The sequence below is a fragment of the Apus apus genome, chromosome 18 (assembly GCF_020740795.1).
Source record: "Apus apus isolate bApuApu2 chromosome 18, bApuApu2.pri.cur, whole genome shotgun sequence".
Taxonomy (NCBI): Eukaryota; Metazoa; Chordata; class Aves; order Apodiformes; family Apodidae; genus Apus; species Apus apus.
In genome coordinates, this window is record NC_067299.1 from 6,803,902 (window position 1) to 6,819,603 (window position 15,702).

Below are 15,702 nucleotides of genomic sequence, written 5' to 3' on the forward strand. Positions count from 1 at the left end.
CAGGCTGCAGTAGCAGGGATGCTCTGTGTCCTGACCAGAGCAGCATGGTTGGCTGCTGAAATGCTCAATGTGGAGAAACCCATTTTTGACACCAGATCCTCCGTCACCTTCCCCATCTCTGAACAGCCCTCCTGGGGGTTGAGGCCAGTAGATCCAACCTTTGCAAATCCAGGAAGCAGAGGGCAGAGGTGATGAGTTAGGTGACGATCCATGGCAATAAGTAGAAACAACCTGTGTCTGGCCTGTGTTAGGGTATAAAAAAAAAAAGCCTGCTGCCAACCATATGGCTCGTTTTGAGGTGCAGGAGGAGGTTTGTTACTGCTGCAAGCATTTGGTTGCTGAGGAAGGATTCAAAACACATCTGTTAAATGTTGCCTGTGAAAAGCCCTTGCTTCTGCAAGCAACTTGTTATCTACTGGGAGGAAGGGGAAGCATTAAAAAAAAAATATATATATAGTTATTCATCTTTTTGTAAGTGGAAGAATGGTGAAACATTCCTTCACATCCCAGATAAATCAGTAGCACAGCACTAGGCCAGCTGGTGAGGAACAGCACTGGTCGATGCTGCTATTGCATTTTCAATCCTCTATTGAATCCTGAAAACTCCAGGGACTGAAGAGGCTTTGGTGATCCCAAGGGATGGTTAGAACAAAGATTTGGAGGCAAGCACTCTTATGGAGCTAATGGTGCAGTAAGGAAGTGATTCATGTCCTGAAGTGCACGTGGCTCGTGCTGTGCCTCCCAGCCTTCTTACAGCTCCCCCTCCGTGCTGCAAGTTCTCAGGATCAAAAGGCTTCCTTGAAACTGGGCATTCAAGCACTTGCAGCTGGGGACAGGTTTTCTAAAGCATCTGGGCTATACAGCCCTTTCTCTGTCCAGGCCATTGTGGTGGATCTAAATGCATTAGAGCGTTGTGGCAGCAGGAGTAGCAGGAACAGACTGGAGATGCCACCATGCAAACCCTTCAGGAGTGGGTTGCCTAAGGGTCTCTTCTGATTGCCCCCAGCTCCATCCTAATGCCAGCTGCTGAGGTGGTGTCATGCCATTTCCTTTGCCCAAGATCCCTGCTGTGCCCCACAGACTCTACAAGAGCTTTCTTACCCTCCCTCTTACCCAGCTCTGCACCAGGGTTTTTGTCTCCTTTTCACTGATAGGATTCGAATGAGCCTGGGTAGTTCTTGGGCAAGTCAGCTCTTTGTTTGTCTGATCTGCTACAGAGGAAGGAAAATCGGCAGCAGGAGAAAGGAACAGCAGGGGCTCTGGGGAAGGAGCGTCCTCTGCTGTCCTGAACAAGGTGAACTGCTCTAAAGCTGCTCAGGTCTGTTCTGCAGGTGGGAGGTGCTGAGCTGGGGCCTTCTGCCAAGTGCTGGGCAGGCCTTGCTGGTGTAACACACCCTCCCTGCTCCCCACCTTGTCTGCACAGCTTTTTGGCGTTGCTGTCTCCAGCCCCTAGCCAGAGGAGACAAGGAGGAAGGGCACTTGGAAAAGAGCCAGCTGGAAAACTCAGTCTAGAAGGGCTTGGTGGTCAGTCTGGCAGGCAGCACAGGATCCTCAGGAAGAAGCGTGTGGTGGGCGTTGTGACTGGGTGCCTGTGGAAGTGGCTGGAGTTGTGGTGGGTAACAGCTAGCCCTGCTCAAATGGTCCTCTCCCAAACCTCTGGAGCAGAAGCAGCTGGAGCTCCTGTCTCACGTGTGACCATAAAGGTCTCTTGTGGTTGCAAGCCAGAGCCTGGTTCCAACTGTCACACGTGGAAAGTGCCAGCCTGGAGCAGGGACACCACCAAGCACTGCTGGGAGGGCTTCAGGCACAGCTCCCGCTGGGCTGAGCTCTGACCACGAGCTGGGACAGTTCAGGCTGGTTGCATCCCTGTGCCACTCACTGAGCTGTGTGTGAGCAAGGTCCCAGCAGAGGAGAGACCCCTTGGGATAAGACAAGGAGCTGCACCCCCAGTGGGGTCTGGTGATGAGGCCTTGAAGCAGCTCCTGGCACTGCTGAGCTGGAAGGCTGGGCCTTGCTCGGGCTTCCCCTTGTCTCCTGCTCTTCTTGTGGCTGTTCTTGGCAGTGCTTTTCCAGGGGATTTGGACATACCCCTGAAGTCGAAAATACCTATTTCTGTGTTGCTCTTGGGCTTAATGCTTGTTTTATCCTGTTACCTTCCTGAATAAGGGTCTCCAGAGGGTGATCCTCACAGCGCTGCTGTGCCTGAAGATGTCAGGCATCTCCTCCTGGCACTTGGAGGGAACATCCCTTCACCTCCTGGGCTCCTTTTCTTGCTCCATGTGTTCAATCATCCCTTCTTCCTGCTACTGCTTTCAGAAATGGTGTGTTTCAGGATGGCCAGGAATTCCCTTCTGAAAATAACTCACCTTAATAATGACTGTCTTCATTTAGGAGAGTCCAACTCCCAGTTCACCAGGCTTCTTTAGCTGAAGGGTTTTCCACCCATGTTTGCTCTCTGCCTTTTTCTCTTCTGTTGCCCCAAATGAGCTGGCCTGTGGTGAAAAGGTGTCTCTTCCCTGAATGCATCTCACCCAGCTGTCTGTGCTGCAGGGTGACCTTCTGCTCCCTGTCAAGGTGCCCCCATAGCACCCTGGGGGGACCAGGGAGCATGTTTAGGAAAATGTGAAGATACAAGTGCAAATACCTGTTAGAGAACTGGTTTGTTTTACACACCCTGTGACTTGCAGTGTGTCCTGCTGGAAGTATGTGGAAGCTTGATAGAAAAGCCACTGCTTTGTGGTGAGGATGTGAGGCTTGTTCTGCCACACCCAAAACAGGGCCTGAAGCTCCATGTGTTGCTGGGTCTCCTTGTCAGGTGCCTGCTGGGGTGATGTGGGAATGCCTTTGCTCCTTTGGCAGCATGGATGTATGCAGTCCTCTGTCCCACCAAGACCACAGGGTCCTTGGGTTGGGTTTGATCCTAGCTGGCCTCTGGTGTGCACAAAGTCCAGCTGGGACCTGACTGGTGTTACTTGGGGTATGTGGGGAGAACTGGAGCACAGCAGCTCCAGACACTCCTGGGTGTATAGCACAGGACACCAACATCTGCCAGTGGGTTCTCCATCTGCAGCACTCACCTTCCTGGTGGTAGCCATTTCTGATAGCAAAGACATTGTGGAGCTTGTAGGGATGAGCTGGAGCAGCCTCTTCTCCCCCTCTAACCCAAGCCTTTCTCCTTGGCCTCCTGGCCAGTGACTTGCTTGTCTCCCTTCTCTCTAGCTCACCCTGCATGTGCCCCTTGTATTTCTTGGTGTCTGATGTCTTCTCTCTTTTTCTCATCTCTTCTCGTGCAGCTACACCAACTGATCCAGAAGCAGTGGTGAAGAAGTACCTGGAAGAGATGAAGGGCACTCCTGCTGATGAGGTGAGAGAACAGTGAAGTCACTCCAGTTTGCCCAGTAGCTTGTTTTTTGGGATGCTGTGAAAACCATGGTGATGCCTGAGGACCATCTTTTCCGTGGGCATCCCATGTGGCAGATGCTGCAGCTTGCAGTGGCACCATTGGTGCTGGATGCAGAGGTCTCAGCTCTGCCTGAAGCCCACATGTTGGTATCATAGAAAGTGATAACAAGTGAAACCAGAACTGGAGCCCTGAGCAACACTAGAGACCTCGTGATACACATTTAGTTGTTATCTGAGCTACCTTAAAGTATCTGTCAAAGTATCTCCAGCTACCACAGACAGATGACCACAACAGAGCCCTGCTCTCCCTCTACCCCCCCAAGGTCTTTCCTACAACAATGCAGCCAGCATTCTGCCAGCCCCACCTTGTTCTGCAGCAAGTGTGGCCAGGTACCTGGTGGCATGTCCTTGTCAGAGGACTGTGACAGAGAAAGCACACTGTGGGTTGTGTAGCTAAGCCTGGCAGTGCCTCCTTGTGCCCCCTGGAGCCTGTGCCCCCTGGAGTTGGGGGCAGGCAGGTCCTGGGGTGGAGGAGGGAGTTTGGCTTTGGTTTCCTCTTCATAGGGGAGCAGGATATATCCGTAGGCAGTTCCTACTCTGATGGGCTCTCTTCCTGTGCTGTCCAGGAGATGGTGGAGCGAGTGATTCCAGCCAGCCAAGGAAACCTTTCTCTGTGCCCTTAAACCTCAAAAAGGAAGAATTAGAGTAGGAGGCAGCTCTTCTGAAGCATCTCCTCCAGCACTTCCCTGCTGGGTCAGTCGTTGATGACTGCTTGCACTACATGGTGGTTTTCTCCTTTCTGTCTTCCACTCCAGGACTGTATCATCTGCATGGAGAAGCTCTCCTCCCCCTCAGGCTACAGTGACACGTGCAAGAGCAGCAGCATCAAGGCAGAGTCTGTGGGTCGCCTGACCAGCTGCCAACACTCCTTCCACATGCTCTGCCTGCTGGCCATGTATTCCAACGGGAACCAGGTACTGGGCTGGGCTGTCCCCACCAGCTCCCCTGTGTCCCGGTGGCTGGGCTGTGGAGCCCTGACGTCTGCTGCTCTCTCCTGGCAGGATGGGAGTTTGCAGTGTCCCTCTTGTAAAACCATCTACGGGGTGAGAACAGGTACTCAGCCCAAAGGGAAGATGGAAGTCTCCACTTTCCCCCAGTCCCTCCCTGGGCACCAGGACTGTGGGACCATCCAGATCGTGTATCGCATCAGCAGTGGCATCCAGGTGAGTGCTCAGTGTGTGGGCAGGGACAGCATGAGCTGTGAGGGCCTCCCAGAAAAGTCTTGGGATCCAGTAGACACACCACTGAGCAGCCCCAGGTGTACTGGCTGCTCTTTACAGGACCATAGAATCACCTTTGTTGGAAAAGACCTTAAAGATCAGAGCACCACTATCAACCTCAGACAAGTCCTTAACTAAACCATATCCCTCAGTACTACATGTATGACTCTTAAATCCCTCCAGGGATGGGGACTCCACCACTGCCCTGGGCAGTCTGTTCCAATGCCTGATAACCTTTTCAGTGAATAAATTCTTCTTAACATCCAATCTAAACCTCCCTTGGCCCAACTTGAGGCCATCACTTGTCCTATCACCTGTAACTTCATTGAACAGACTGATCCCCACCTCTTTACAACCTCGTTTAAGGTAATTGTAGAGAGCAATTTAGTGTACAGGTGACTTGAGTCTCCTCTATGAAAGAGCTTTTTCCCCTTGGAGTGGTCCCAGACTCTCCAACAGCCTTTCCCCTGCAGGAAGGGCTCATGTCTGTGTGAAGCAGGTAGGATGCTCAGCCCATGCTGACAAGGAGGGAGAGATCCCAGCACCTGGTTTTGCAGCCCAGGCCTGAGGTTTTGGTGACTGCAGTGAGTTTGCAAAGGTTTGAGCTGGGTGGTGGGTTTAGAGTCATCAGACCATGTAGGAAAAACTGTGGTTTAGGGCTGTGTCCCACCAGAATTGCAGTAAGCTGAAGAGAGCTGGCTTTGCATCCCAGCATGAGACCACTCTTGGAGGACCCATAATACTCTTCTGTGCCATAAGAACAAATCAGCTCATCATCATCATCTGTGATACCTTGTGCCTTTTACAGGAAAGAGCTGGTTTGAGATGAGCCTGTGTCAAATCCTGCTGCTGCAGGATTGCCCAGTTCCTGGGAAGGTGGACATGTCCATGACAAACGTGTCTTCTCTATTGCAGGGCCCTGAGCACCCCAACCCTGGGACACCATACACAGCAAGAGGCTTTCCTCGCTATTGTTACCTGCCAGACAATGAGAAGGGCAGGAAGGTGAGATATCACACCCTGGGAGCCTGACCCTTCTCAGGTTGTCTCTTGGCTCTGTGTTGGTGGATCAGCACAGGAGCTGTCCCCATGCTGCCAACCAGCTATTCTTGGTAGCTGTCCATGCTGGTTGTTCCTTACATGTATTTGTAACCCCTCTGCCCATGAAGATCTTCACTGCTTCTTCACAGCTTTGATTGGGAATACTGTTCTGCTTGTTCACCCCTTCATCTCATCTGATCCTTTGGGAAGACACTCCTGGCCTGGCTTGGGCTATAGCACTGAGAACCACTGAGCTCAAAGTCTGGCTTTTCCCATCCCCATTTCCTCTGGGTGGGCATGTTTGTCTCAACTTGGATTTTTTCAAGTCCTGGGAGACCAATATGTGTAGGGAATGATCATGCCAGGTTGGAAGAGACCTTAAGGATCATCTTTTCCAACTTTTCTAGGTAAAACTGTAGTTCAAATGAGATGGCCCAACACCCTGTCAAGCTGAGTCTTAAAGCTGCCCAGTGTAGGGAAATCCACCACTTCCCTTGGGAGATTATTCCAGTGTCTAACTGTTCACTTGGTGAAAACTTTTCTTCTGGAGTCCAATCAGAATCTCCCCACGAGTAACTTGTTCCCATTACTCTTTGTCTTTTCCATGTGACTTCTTGTAAAAAGGGAGTCTCCATCTTCTTGGTGGCCACCCTCTATGTACTGGTACATGGTGATAAGGTCTCCTGGCCTTCCCATCAGGGGCACCACGTGGGTACCTAGGAAGGATAAACCTCCTCCTGATGCTGGGATCTTTGGTTTCTCTCTGCTACAGCAGATTCAGGCTGTTAAGCTTCTGGCAAGCTGCTTTCATGATCCAAGCCTCCTTTCTACTTCTAGGTCCTGGAGCTCCTGAGGGTGGCCTGGAAGAGACGCCTGATTTTCACCGTGGGCACCTCCAGCACCACCGGCGAGAGCAACACGGTGGTGTGGAACGAGATCCACCACAAGACAGAGATGGACACAAACCTGAGTGGCCATGGCTACCCTGACCCCAACTATCTGGACAATGTGCTGGCAGAGCTGGCTGCTCAGGGTGTCACTGAGGACTGTCTGGGACAATGAGCTGAGGTTGGGGCCTGGCTGTGCTGTGCACGGGTCAGGGGCCCACCTAGTGCACTTATTCCTGTTGCCTTAAGTTCCTGTGTTTGACCACCTGTCACACTGAGCAATAACACTGTTCTGTGGGAGCCCTGCCCACTCTTGGCAGCCTTTTCTTGGGGAGGGGGGAGGGCTGTTGGTGTAGAAACTGTGCTTGTGTCTCAGGGTGGGGTTGATGGCCACATCTGGGACTAGCTGGGAGGGTAGTTCTGAGGTTGACAGACCTTGTGAAAGCAGGATCTTGCCTTGGTAACACCTGGGGAGAGGGGGGTGTCTTGCTCTTACATGAGGGTCTCCTCTGGCTCCCCACAGCTCCCTGTCTCCAAGGTACCTTTTGCAGTGAAGTCTCCTCCTTCCCACCCCTGTCCCTCTGCTTGGCCATAATAAATGCTTCATTTCCAGGGCAAGTCACTGCTTTGCCTTCAGGTGGCCTTCTCTGGGGGACCTGCCTGCTCCACAGAGCTGGGGGACACTCAATCCAGCCAGCAGGAAGAAGAAAAAGCTCAGCTCTGCTGGAGGGACACAAATGGCTGCAGAGGCAGGACCCAGGGTGATGGTCCCAGAGGGGGGGGAAGGCAGGTTCTCAGTGCTTCACCCCCCAGAAACTGAGGTTCTGTCGCTGCAGGTGCCAGCAGAGGTGACCCAGGAGTGTCCATCCTGTGGGAAGTCACAGCCCGTGGCTCTTGCTGTGACCTGCCATCCCATCTCCTCTCCTCCTGAAGCCCCAGTGGCAGGACCTGCCCCTCTCTCCTGCCTCTCTCGGGTGAAATGGCCTTTTGGGGCTGTTTGTGCCCGGTGAAGCCTCAGCAGGGGAGGAGGTAGTTCAGCCACTTTGTGCTGGTGCCACCAGGTGGTGACAGGCCACTGTCCTCCCCTGCCATCTGGCCTGTGCTGGCAGCCATGCAGGGCTGAGGGCAGAGATGATCTCTGGGCAGCACTATGTCCCTGCACTGGGAATTCTGCCTGGCAGGAGCACTAGCACCTGCACATTGGATATTGCCCCAGTCCCACGGGCCTTGCTCAGCTTGTCCCTGGTCTTCTTGTCACCTGGTAGCTCAATCACAGAGCTGTCATGGTTGGAAAAGACCTCTCAGATTGGAGCCTGACTGTCAACCCAGATAAAAACCACCCTGCCCACTTCAGCATGTCCTGACCTGCCACATCTACACATTTTATTAATACCTCCAGGGATGGCAACTCAACCACCCCCTTAGGCAGCCCCTTCCAGTGCCTGACCACTGTTATGGCTAAGAAGTCCTTCCTAATATCAATTCTAAACCTCCCCTGGTGCAACTTCAGGCCATTTCCTCTAGTCCTGTTGTTACTCACCCAGGAGCAGAGGCCAACACACCCACCCCCCCACAACCTCCTTTCAGGTAGTTGCAGAGAGCAATAAGGTTTCTCCTCAGCCTCCTCTTCTCCAAACCACACATCCCCAGTTCCCTCAGCCTCTCCTCACAGGACTTGCTCTCTGGGCCCTTCACCAGCTTGGTAGCTCTCCTCTGGACATGCTCTAGCACCTCAATGTCCTTCTGGTAGTGAGGGGCCCAGAACTGAACAGTGCTTGACGTGCAGCCTCACCAGTGCTGAGTCCAGGGGCACGATCACTCCCCTGCTCCTGCTGGCCACGCCATTCCTGCTGCAGGCCAGGATGCTTGTTGGCCTTCTTGGCCATCTGGGCACATGCTGGCTCATGTTCCTCTGGCTGTCCACCAGCACCCCCAGGTCCTTTTCCACTGAGCAGCTTTCCAGCCACTCTGCCTCAAGCCTGTAGCATTGCCTGGGGTTGCAGTGACCCAAGTGCAGGACCTGGCACTTGGCCTTGCTGGACCTGCTACAGCTGGCCTTGACCCAATGATCCAGCCTGTCCAGGTCCCTCTGCAGAGCCTTCCTACCCTGGAGATCAATGCTCCCCCCAGTTTATTGTCTGCAGCTGAGGAAGCAGCAGGTCCAGGTCTGTGTTGCTGAGCTCTAGAGAAACAGGCCGTGTCGGTTCCTTTCCCGCCCTGGTTGCGAAAGGGGGAGGGTTTTGAGTTGAAAATCTCAGATTTCTATCCCTGGATCATGTTCTCTCAGCAATCAAACCAGTGAATTGAAGCGAGGATTGAGCAGGGTTCACCCAGCCCTGTACAAAGCAAGAATTTCCTGCTGAGCTTGGGCCTGAGGCACCTCTGGTAGATGCTCCTTGTGCGTGAATCAGCCGGAGCCTCCCCACGTCAGGGCTGGTCCAGGTTTGGGCCACCATGGCATGAAGCTCAGCAGCTCATCCCTGTCTGGCACAAGGACATGAAACATCTCCAAACATCCGTGCCATGTCACATGGGGGGGTGTGTGTGGATTGTGGGCAGCAAAAGGGTGGAAAGCAGCAGAGCCAGGAGCTCTGACAACTGCTGCTCAGGGAGATGCTGTGCCCTGGGGCAGGGGCTGCAGCCGCCTGGGAAGGCACGACAGCGATGCTGGGCGGGGACAGAGCCCCAAAGAAGTGCTTATAATGTCACCAGACCGGTCTGAGTGACAGCACCGGGTCACCCCCCCGGCCCTGAAACCCCCCCAAGGTGGGGGTTTCCACCCCCCTCCCCCCCCCGGCGCTGCCGGCTCGTTTGCAGGAGGGTTATTCTCAGCCATCCATGACCCCTCAGGTATGTTTGGGCACCATGTCCCGACAGCTGAAACTGTGACTCAGTGTCCCCTGCGTCACCCTGCCTGCCTCCCCACACCGCTGGCACCCTGCTGGGGAGATGGGAGAAGTCTGTGTGTGCTGGGGGGGGGAGGTCTGGCTTGTCCCTCCTGGCCATCTGTGGCCCCTGGGGCTGGTGTTGCTGGGAGGGGAGGAGGGATGGAGGCTGCAGCTGCGCCTGCTGATCCCCTCGCAGCTGGGCTGTGTAATCTTCCCCTGCCCCATTTCCACTTAATCTGCAGGAGCTGTCCCAGCTCCTCCTGGGAAAGGGGAGAGGGGGGGAGGAATCCACTCCCACGCGGGAGTGGGCAGCTGCAGATAAAGCCGGAGGAAAAGTCCTCAAACCCCTCTGCATGGAGAGCAGCCTGGGGGGGTTGGGGGCAGCCAGGAGGGTCCCTGAGCTGTGGGGCAGCTCCTGTCCCAGGGTCTATCCGGGCCCCATCCTGAGGGCTCAAGGACCCTTTCCCCAGGGAGAGGGACCGTGGTCCTGCCCCTGCTGCCATTTGGGGGGGGAAGGATGGGTGGGAACATGTCAGCATGAGGTGGCCCTGGAGTTTCAGTGCCTCCACACCCTGGTGTTGGGTGGGACTGTTCTACCTTGAACACTCGGGGTTTTTGGGTGAGTTTTGGGTGTGACGGCTCCAGAGTGATCCCGAGCCCTCAGGGCAAGGCTGGCTGCACACAGGACCAGCTGGGTGGCCCTGGCTCTGAGTGCTGGGTGGACACAGGGCAAGCAGGTGGCACCAGGTTCTGGTGAGGCAAACGGGGTTGCAGGACAGCTTGCCCAGCTGCCCCCATAGCCCCCCAAAAAACCCCCCCAACTTCTGGCAACCTATTCTTGAACATGCCTCCTCTCTGCCTCAGTTTCCCCTTTCACATCACAGGCTTGTGCCCGATGTCCTCACAACCCTCTCCAGCACTTTGGCTCAGGGAGAGCAGCGGGGTGGCTCCTTGGGGGGGGGGAGGTTGGGACCAATGGGTGACCTGGGATGTGCAGCCAGCCCCTTTGCCTGCAGGATCTTGCCGGACCAGCGGAGCCGGTGCAGGAATGCGGGGCTGGGAGGGTCCAGCACAGGCGGTCCCTGCAGCAGGGGCTGGGGGGCGGTCGGTCCCCTCGGCAGTGGGACGGGGCGAGCGGAGCGGGGCAGCACGTCCAGCCCCACCGGGACAACACCATGGAGCTGCCCTGGGTGCTGCTGGTGCTGGCTGGGATGGGCACAGCCACAGGCCTGGGTGACTCTGCTGGGGAGAGGGGGGGCTGAGGGTCTGGAGGGGCTGCGAGGCGTGTTCCCTGTGGGTCTTTGCAGGGTGTTTGTGTTGGGAAGGGGGTTACAGGGCCCGGCATAGCTGGGGGCTCCCCGTGTTGGTGTGGGCTGGGGTCAGGCACTTGCTGGGGGATGCAGAGCACGGGATCCCCCGCTCACTGCCTGGCCCCCCCCCCCAGCCCTGCTGCCCTACGTGCCCCGTGTGCCCCCCATGGCACTGCTGGGGAAGCTCACAGCCACCACCTTCACTCTGGAGAGGCCCCACTGTGTCTTCGACCAGCACGCCAACGCCTCGGACACCGTCTGGCTGGTGGTGGCCTTCGCCAACGGTGAGTGCCCGTCCCTCCGGCGCACGCTCCCTGGGCAGGGATGTGGGGGACCCTCGCTGCAGCCACCCACCCTCTCTCTGTGCCGTGCAGCTTCAGCCACCTTCAGAAACCCCCCGTCCTGGGCAGACGTGCCCCCATACCAGCAGCTGCCCACCACCCACTCCTACATGACTCTGCGGGCAGCGGTGGCCACGTACGCCTGCTCGGCGCCGAGCCCGGCCCTCCTGCGGGTTGGGGGTGACACAGAGTGTGGGGCCCAGGGCAGCTGGGACCCCTGCAACGGACCCCTGCCTTCCCCGGGGCCCTACAGGTGAGGTGGGCAGAATGGATCACCCCCCGAGGTCGTGGCCGGGGTAATTCCCCATCCCTGGCGCGCTCCTGTCCCCCGGTGTCACCACCCATGTCACGGCTGCACCCGTCCCACAGGGTGAAGTTCCTGGTGATGGGCTGCCACGGCCCCAAAGCAGAGACCAGGTGGTCTGACCCCATCCTCCTGCGGAGAGGTACTGGTGGCACTGCTGTCCCCCCGTGGGTCCCCCACCCCTGCCTGGCTGTGGTGCCAGCGTGCAGCACAGCGTCAGCCCTGTGCCATCACCCCAAACCCCAAAGGGGAGACAAGATCCCCCATCTCCCCCAGCCACCCTATCCCTCCCCTTTCCACTGTGCCATCCCTGAGCCCCTGTGCACCCCCATATCCCTCATCCTGTGACCCCCGTATCCCTTATCCTGCCTTCTTCCAGCCAGCAGCCTGAGCACCATGGACACTGCACAGGGCAGCAGTGACGTGCTGGTCATCACCTCCATCCTGGCCAGCCTGGGAGCTGGGCTGGTCACTGCCCTGCTCGGAGCCGTGGGGTACGGGGGCTGCACTGGGGGGGGGGTGTGTCTGTGTCTGCAGGGAGCACCCCCTTCCCAGCCACATCAGCAAACTCATGGGGATGCTTTTAAGAGTGTAAAAAACCTTGTTTTCTTCAAGCGGAGGGTTTGGCAAAGAGGGAGGGCCCCTTGGTGGTGGTGGGTGTGTGTGGGGGGGGGCGCTGGCAGAGCCCTGCAGACCCCACTTGATGCTTCTGTTGTCTTTCTCCACAGAGCCAAGGTGTGGAGGTCCCTGTGCTGCCGGGATTTGAGAACCTTCGCCCACAGGTCCTACAGGACCCACCACATCCCTCCAGCCCTGCCCCAGCCCCTGCCCCACAGCTGCAGGTGCAGCCCCCCGGGGTTGGGCTGTTTTGCCCCCCCAAACCCGAATCCGTGTCCTGCCAAGTAAACTCTTGCTTTACACCTTGCTCTGCCTCCTCCTTGCCTGGCTGTGGGACAAATGCCCCCCCCCTCCACCTGCCACCCCCTCTCATGCACCAGCCTGGTATCCCCAGGGCCCCCCCCCCTCCATTGGCCACACAGGGCTGTGGATGGGGTCACTGGGACCCCCAAAAAACAACCCAGGGCCTTGGCTTGGTGGCACTTGGTATCGGGGGAGCACGTGCTGACACCAGTGGGATCTGTGGGGAGCCCTAAGATGAGCATCACCCTGGGAGACACACACACTCTCTGTGCCCCGTTGCCTGGCTGAGAGCTGCTGCCCACGGGTGCCATGAGCGGGCAGTTCTCAGCCGGCCTCGCCAGCGGGCGCTGGGGAGGGGCAGATGCTCCCCGGGGAAACAAGCCCGACCTGTTTGCCACGGGCCGTGGCTGGCGCAGGAATGTGGGCGGTTGGTGGCCCCGGGTGGGTCCCGCGGGGACGCCGAGCCCGGCTGCCCGCACTCCCGCCCTCGGCACCCGCGCTCCCGCAACGATGTTCCTGCCGTTCCTCCTGCTCCTGGCGACGGCCCACGGGCTGGGTGAGTCCAACAGCACCCCCGGGCAGGGCTGCGGGTCCCCCGTCCTCTGCTTGCTGGGGTTATCTGTGCAAGGGTGCCAGGATCAGCCTGGAGGTGCAGGGCAGGTGATGCTGCCTCCCCCCTAGTCTGGGTGCCAGCCTTGCTGTCACCCACCTGGTCCTGCTGGCACGGTCCTCTGGGGGCCTGGCAGGGGTGTCCCTGCCTGGGTGGTGGCGTGAGGGTGTCTTTATTTCCTCTTTTTCATGAAGCACGTTGTGTCTGAGCCCAAAATGGAGGGAGGGAGGGAGAGGAGAGGGGGGTTCGCAGCTGGGATCACACGGGTCAGCTCTGTCCTGTCCCCGTCCCCACCACGAGCTCCTGATGCTGCTGCAGCCAGATGGAGCTGTCGCTCAGGGGCTGCAGCAGGAGGTTCCCACCCTCCCCTGCATCTCCCCCTTTGGCTTCCCACCCCAGTCCACGTCTCCTACACCCCCACTCTGGCCGACTCTTTGATGGGCCGGATCACCGCCTCCACCTTCGCGCTGAACCAGCCCCGCTGTATCTTCCGCTCTTTGGAAAACGACACCAACATCATCATCTGGCTGGTGGTGGCCACCCCCGAGGGTAGGTGGGGTGCAGCGAGGGTCCCCCAGGGAGCAGCACTGGGCACGGGTGTGCACAGGGCTCCCTGCACCCCTCGGTGTCCCTCCTTACCCCTCTTCTCTTCCCTGCAGCCACAGCAAACTTCAGTAACAGCCTGCAGGCAGGGAACCCCGCCGGGGCGTACCAGGCGTTCCCGTCTCCCACCACTGCCTACATGACCCTCGGTACCAGCATCCTCCAGTACCCCTGCCAAAACTCTTCCGGGGACATCACGGTGCTGCGGGTGGGCAGCGAGACCAGCTGTGCCAATAATCCAGGAAGACCCACCTGCAACGGCCCCCTGCCCGGCCCGGGGCCATACAAGTGAGGCAGCTCATGGGGATATGTCCCCACCCCTGGGGGTCTGCAGCAGCTCTCCTCTTCAGGGGAGCACAGCCAACCTCCCTTCCCATCCCAGGGTGAAGTTCCTTGCCTTCAACCGCTCCGAGCCTGTGGCTGAGACAGACTGGTCGGATCTTATCACTCTGAATAAAGGTACTACTGCTGGGGGGCTTGTCCTGCCCCTCGCACCGTCCCACAGCAGGTGTTGGGGGGCAAGGGGGTGGTGCTGGGAGGGGCTGCACGCCGAGCACGGCTCCTGTGAGCAGCAGGGGAAACTGAGGCAAACGTCGTGCTTGCACGCTGTGTTTGCTTCTCACCATCGCCCTCTGCTTTTGCACGGTCCGTCTGCTCCCCGGGACCTCGTCTCGCGTTTACACCCCACGTTTGCACCCTACAATTGCCCAGGAAGGTGCCTTGCCCAGCCAGGCACCCTGAGCTGCCCTGGGGTGCAGGCCCCACTCCCCCCAACCCTGCTCTCTCCCCAGCTGACCCCTACAGCAGCACCTCCACCATGGAGGGCAGGCACAGTGGTGGCATGATCGCCATCACCACCATCCTCTCCATCCTCTTGGCCGTCCTGCTGGCCGGGCTGGTGGCCATGCTGATCTTCGGGAGGTGAGTGCCACCCCCTCAGCCCACAGCCCCGGCAGTACACATGGGACCTGCCAGCAGAGAGTGGACCCTGTAGCCCCCCCACCCTCACAACCCCCCTTCCCTCCCCAGCTCGGACTCCTGCAGCGGCAGCAGCACCTTCACCAAGCCGGAGATGGTGACAGTGAGGAAGTACAACACCCACCACGTCTACGACCAGCCCGCTGCCCGGCTCTGAGCCCCTGTTACACCCCACCGCACCCCCCTCCCCGGCACTGCCACCACCCCCCGCCCTCTCCCAGCACCCCGAAAGCCCTGGGGTGCCCTCAGCATTGCACCGCCGGGGGCAGGGGCGCGATGCCAGAGCCGCCCCGTGGAGCAGAACCCCAGGGAGCCTCGATGGGGAGGGAGATTAAAAAGCCTTTCCGCATGATTTGTGCCCGGCCTCCGCCTCCTGTTTGGGACACACACACCCCCCCCCACCCCGGGAATGGCACCCCCCGAAACCCCACTGCCTTCGGGAAAAGCCCCGTGGTCCCAACCCTGTCCCCCACATCCCTGAGTGTGGGGCCAGAGCTGCAACCCGGGGCAGGATGGGGACAGGGATGCTCTGGGAGAAGCATTTTCGCACCTGCAAAACAGGGAGAAGACCCCTGGGGTGCCGGGCACTGAGGGGACACCCCCCCCAGCTGCCCTGGGGTTCAGGTGAGGGCCACAGAAATGCCCTCAGGAATTGGGGAAGGGCGGTATGGGGAGGGTTTTTAATCCGTTCTCCTTCACCCCACAGCGATTTCTCCCTTCCCCCCCCACCCCACCCAGAGTTGGCCCAATCCTGCCGCTGATGTTCCCTCACTAGCCACGAGATGGCAAGAAGGGACCAGCAGCCCAGGGCCTGATCCTGCCCCGGAATGGGTGGCCCTGCTCCTTCACGCGGGGGCCTGATCCTGCGCCAAGGGCTGGGGAGGGGACCTGATCCATCATTCCTCATCCTGCAGCAGAGACTGTGGGTTCCCCATCCTGCTCAAGGGTGGGGGATCCGTGATCCTGCCTGGGGGTTTGTGGGTTCCTGATCTTGCACAAGGGTGAGGGTCCCTGGTCCTGCGTGGGAGTCTTGGGTGCCCTGATCCTGCAGCCTGGGCAGGATGAGACCCCCCGGGTGCTGAGGACAAGAAGGGCGGACAACGCTGCAGAGTGGCCGTGCCCCCACCCCCCTTTTAT

At 58.2% G+C, this 15,702-nt stretch overlaps 3 protein-coding genes across 4 annotated transcripts in view; all 3 read left to right on the plus strand.

Moving 5' to 3' along the window:
• The window catches only part of DTX2 (deltex E3 ubiquitin ligase 2), a 35,556-nt gene extending 28,646 nt beyond the window's left edge, over positions 1–6,910 (plus strand). For both annotated transcript variants that reach the window (XM_051635924.1, XM_051635925.1), the window contains 5 exons: positions 3,294–3,364; positions 4,218–4,376; positions 4,464–4,625; positions 5,598–5,687; positions 6,561–6,910. In XM_051635924.1, coding sequence (XP_051491884.1) covers positions 3,294–3,364; positions 4,218–4,376; positions 4,464–4,625; positions 5,598–5,687; positions 6,561–6,785 — 707 coding nt within the window. In that variant the 3' untranslated portion in view covers positions 6,786–6,910. The remainder of the gene's footprint in view (positions 1–3,293; positions 3,365–4,217; positions 4,377–4,463; positions 4,626–5,597; positions 5,688–6,560) is intronic.
• Positions 6,911–8,675: 1,765 nt separating this feature from the next.
• On the plus strand, positions 8,676–12,359 carry LOC127392325 (uroplakin-3b-like). Its single transcript, XM_051636094.1, has 6 exons — positions 8,676–8,775; positions 10,943–11,092; positions 11,183–11,402; positions 11,519–11,595; positions 11,833–11,947; positions 12,182–12,359. The coding sequence occupies exons 1-6, from the start codon at positions 8,676–8,678 to the stop codon at positions 12,357–12,359; spliced, it is 840 nt and encodes a 279-aa protein (XP_051492054.1).
• A 324-nt stretch (positions 12,360–12,683) lies between these two features.
• On the plus strand, positions 12,684–14,722 carry LOC127392326 (uroplakin-3b-like protein 1). The gene is made up of 6 exons (XM_051636095.1): positions 12,684–12,930; positions 13,384–13,533; positions 13,644–13,875; positions 13,970–14,046; positions 14,379–14,508; positions 14,617–14,722. The coding sequence occupies exons 1-6, from the start codon at positions 12,684–12,686 to the stop codon at positions 14,720–14,722; spliced, it is 942 nt and encodes a 313-aa protein (XP_051492055.1).
• The last annotated feature ends 980 nt before the right edge of the window (positions 14,723–15,702 follow it).

Excerpts from the sequence above, each read along its gene's own strand:
- LOC127392325 (XM_051636094.1), top strand. The coding sequence starts at position 8,676 with ATGATCCAGCCTGTCCAGGTCCCTCTGCAGAGCCTTCCTACCCTGGAG. Across the intron at positions 11,093-11,182 it reads GGTGGTGGCCTTCGCCAACG|CTTCAGCCACCTTCAGAAAC; the intron begins GTGAGTGCCCGT and ends TGTGCCGTGCAG. Across the intron at positions 11,403-11,518 it reads CCTTCCCCGGGGCCCTACAG|GGTGAAGTTCCTGGTGATGG; the intron begins GTGAGGTGGGCA and ends CCCGTCCCACAG.
- LOC127392326 (XM_051636095.1), top strand. The coding sequence starts at position 12,684 with ATGAGCGGGCAGTTCTCAGCCGGCCTCGCCAGCGGGCGCTGGGGAGGG. Across the intron at positions 13,876-13,969 it reads CCCGGCCCGGGGCCATACAA|GGTGAAGTTCCTTGCCTTCA; the intron begins GTGAGGCAGCTC and ends TTCCCATCCCAG. Across the intron at positions 14,509-14,616 it reads GCCATGCTGATCTTCGGGAG|CTCGGACTCCTGCAGCGGCA; the intron begins GTGAGTGCCACC and ends TTCCCTCCCCAG.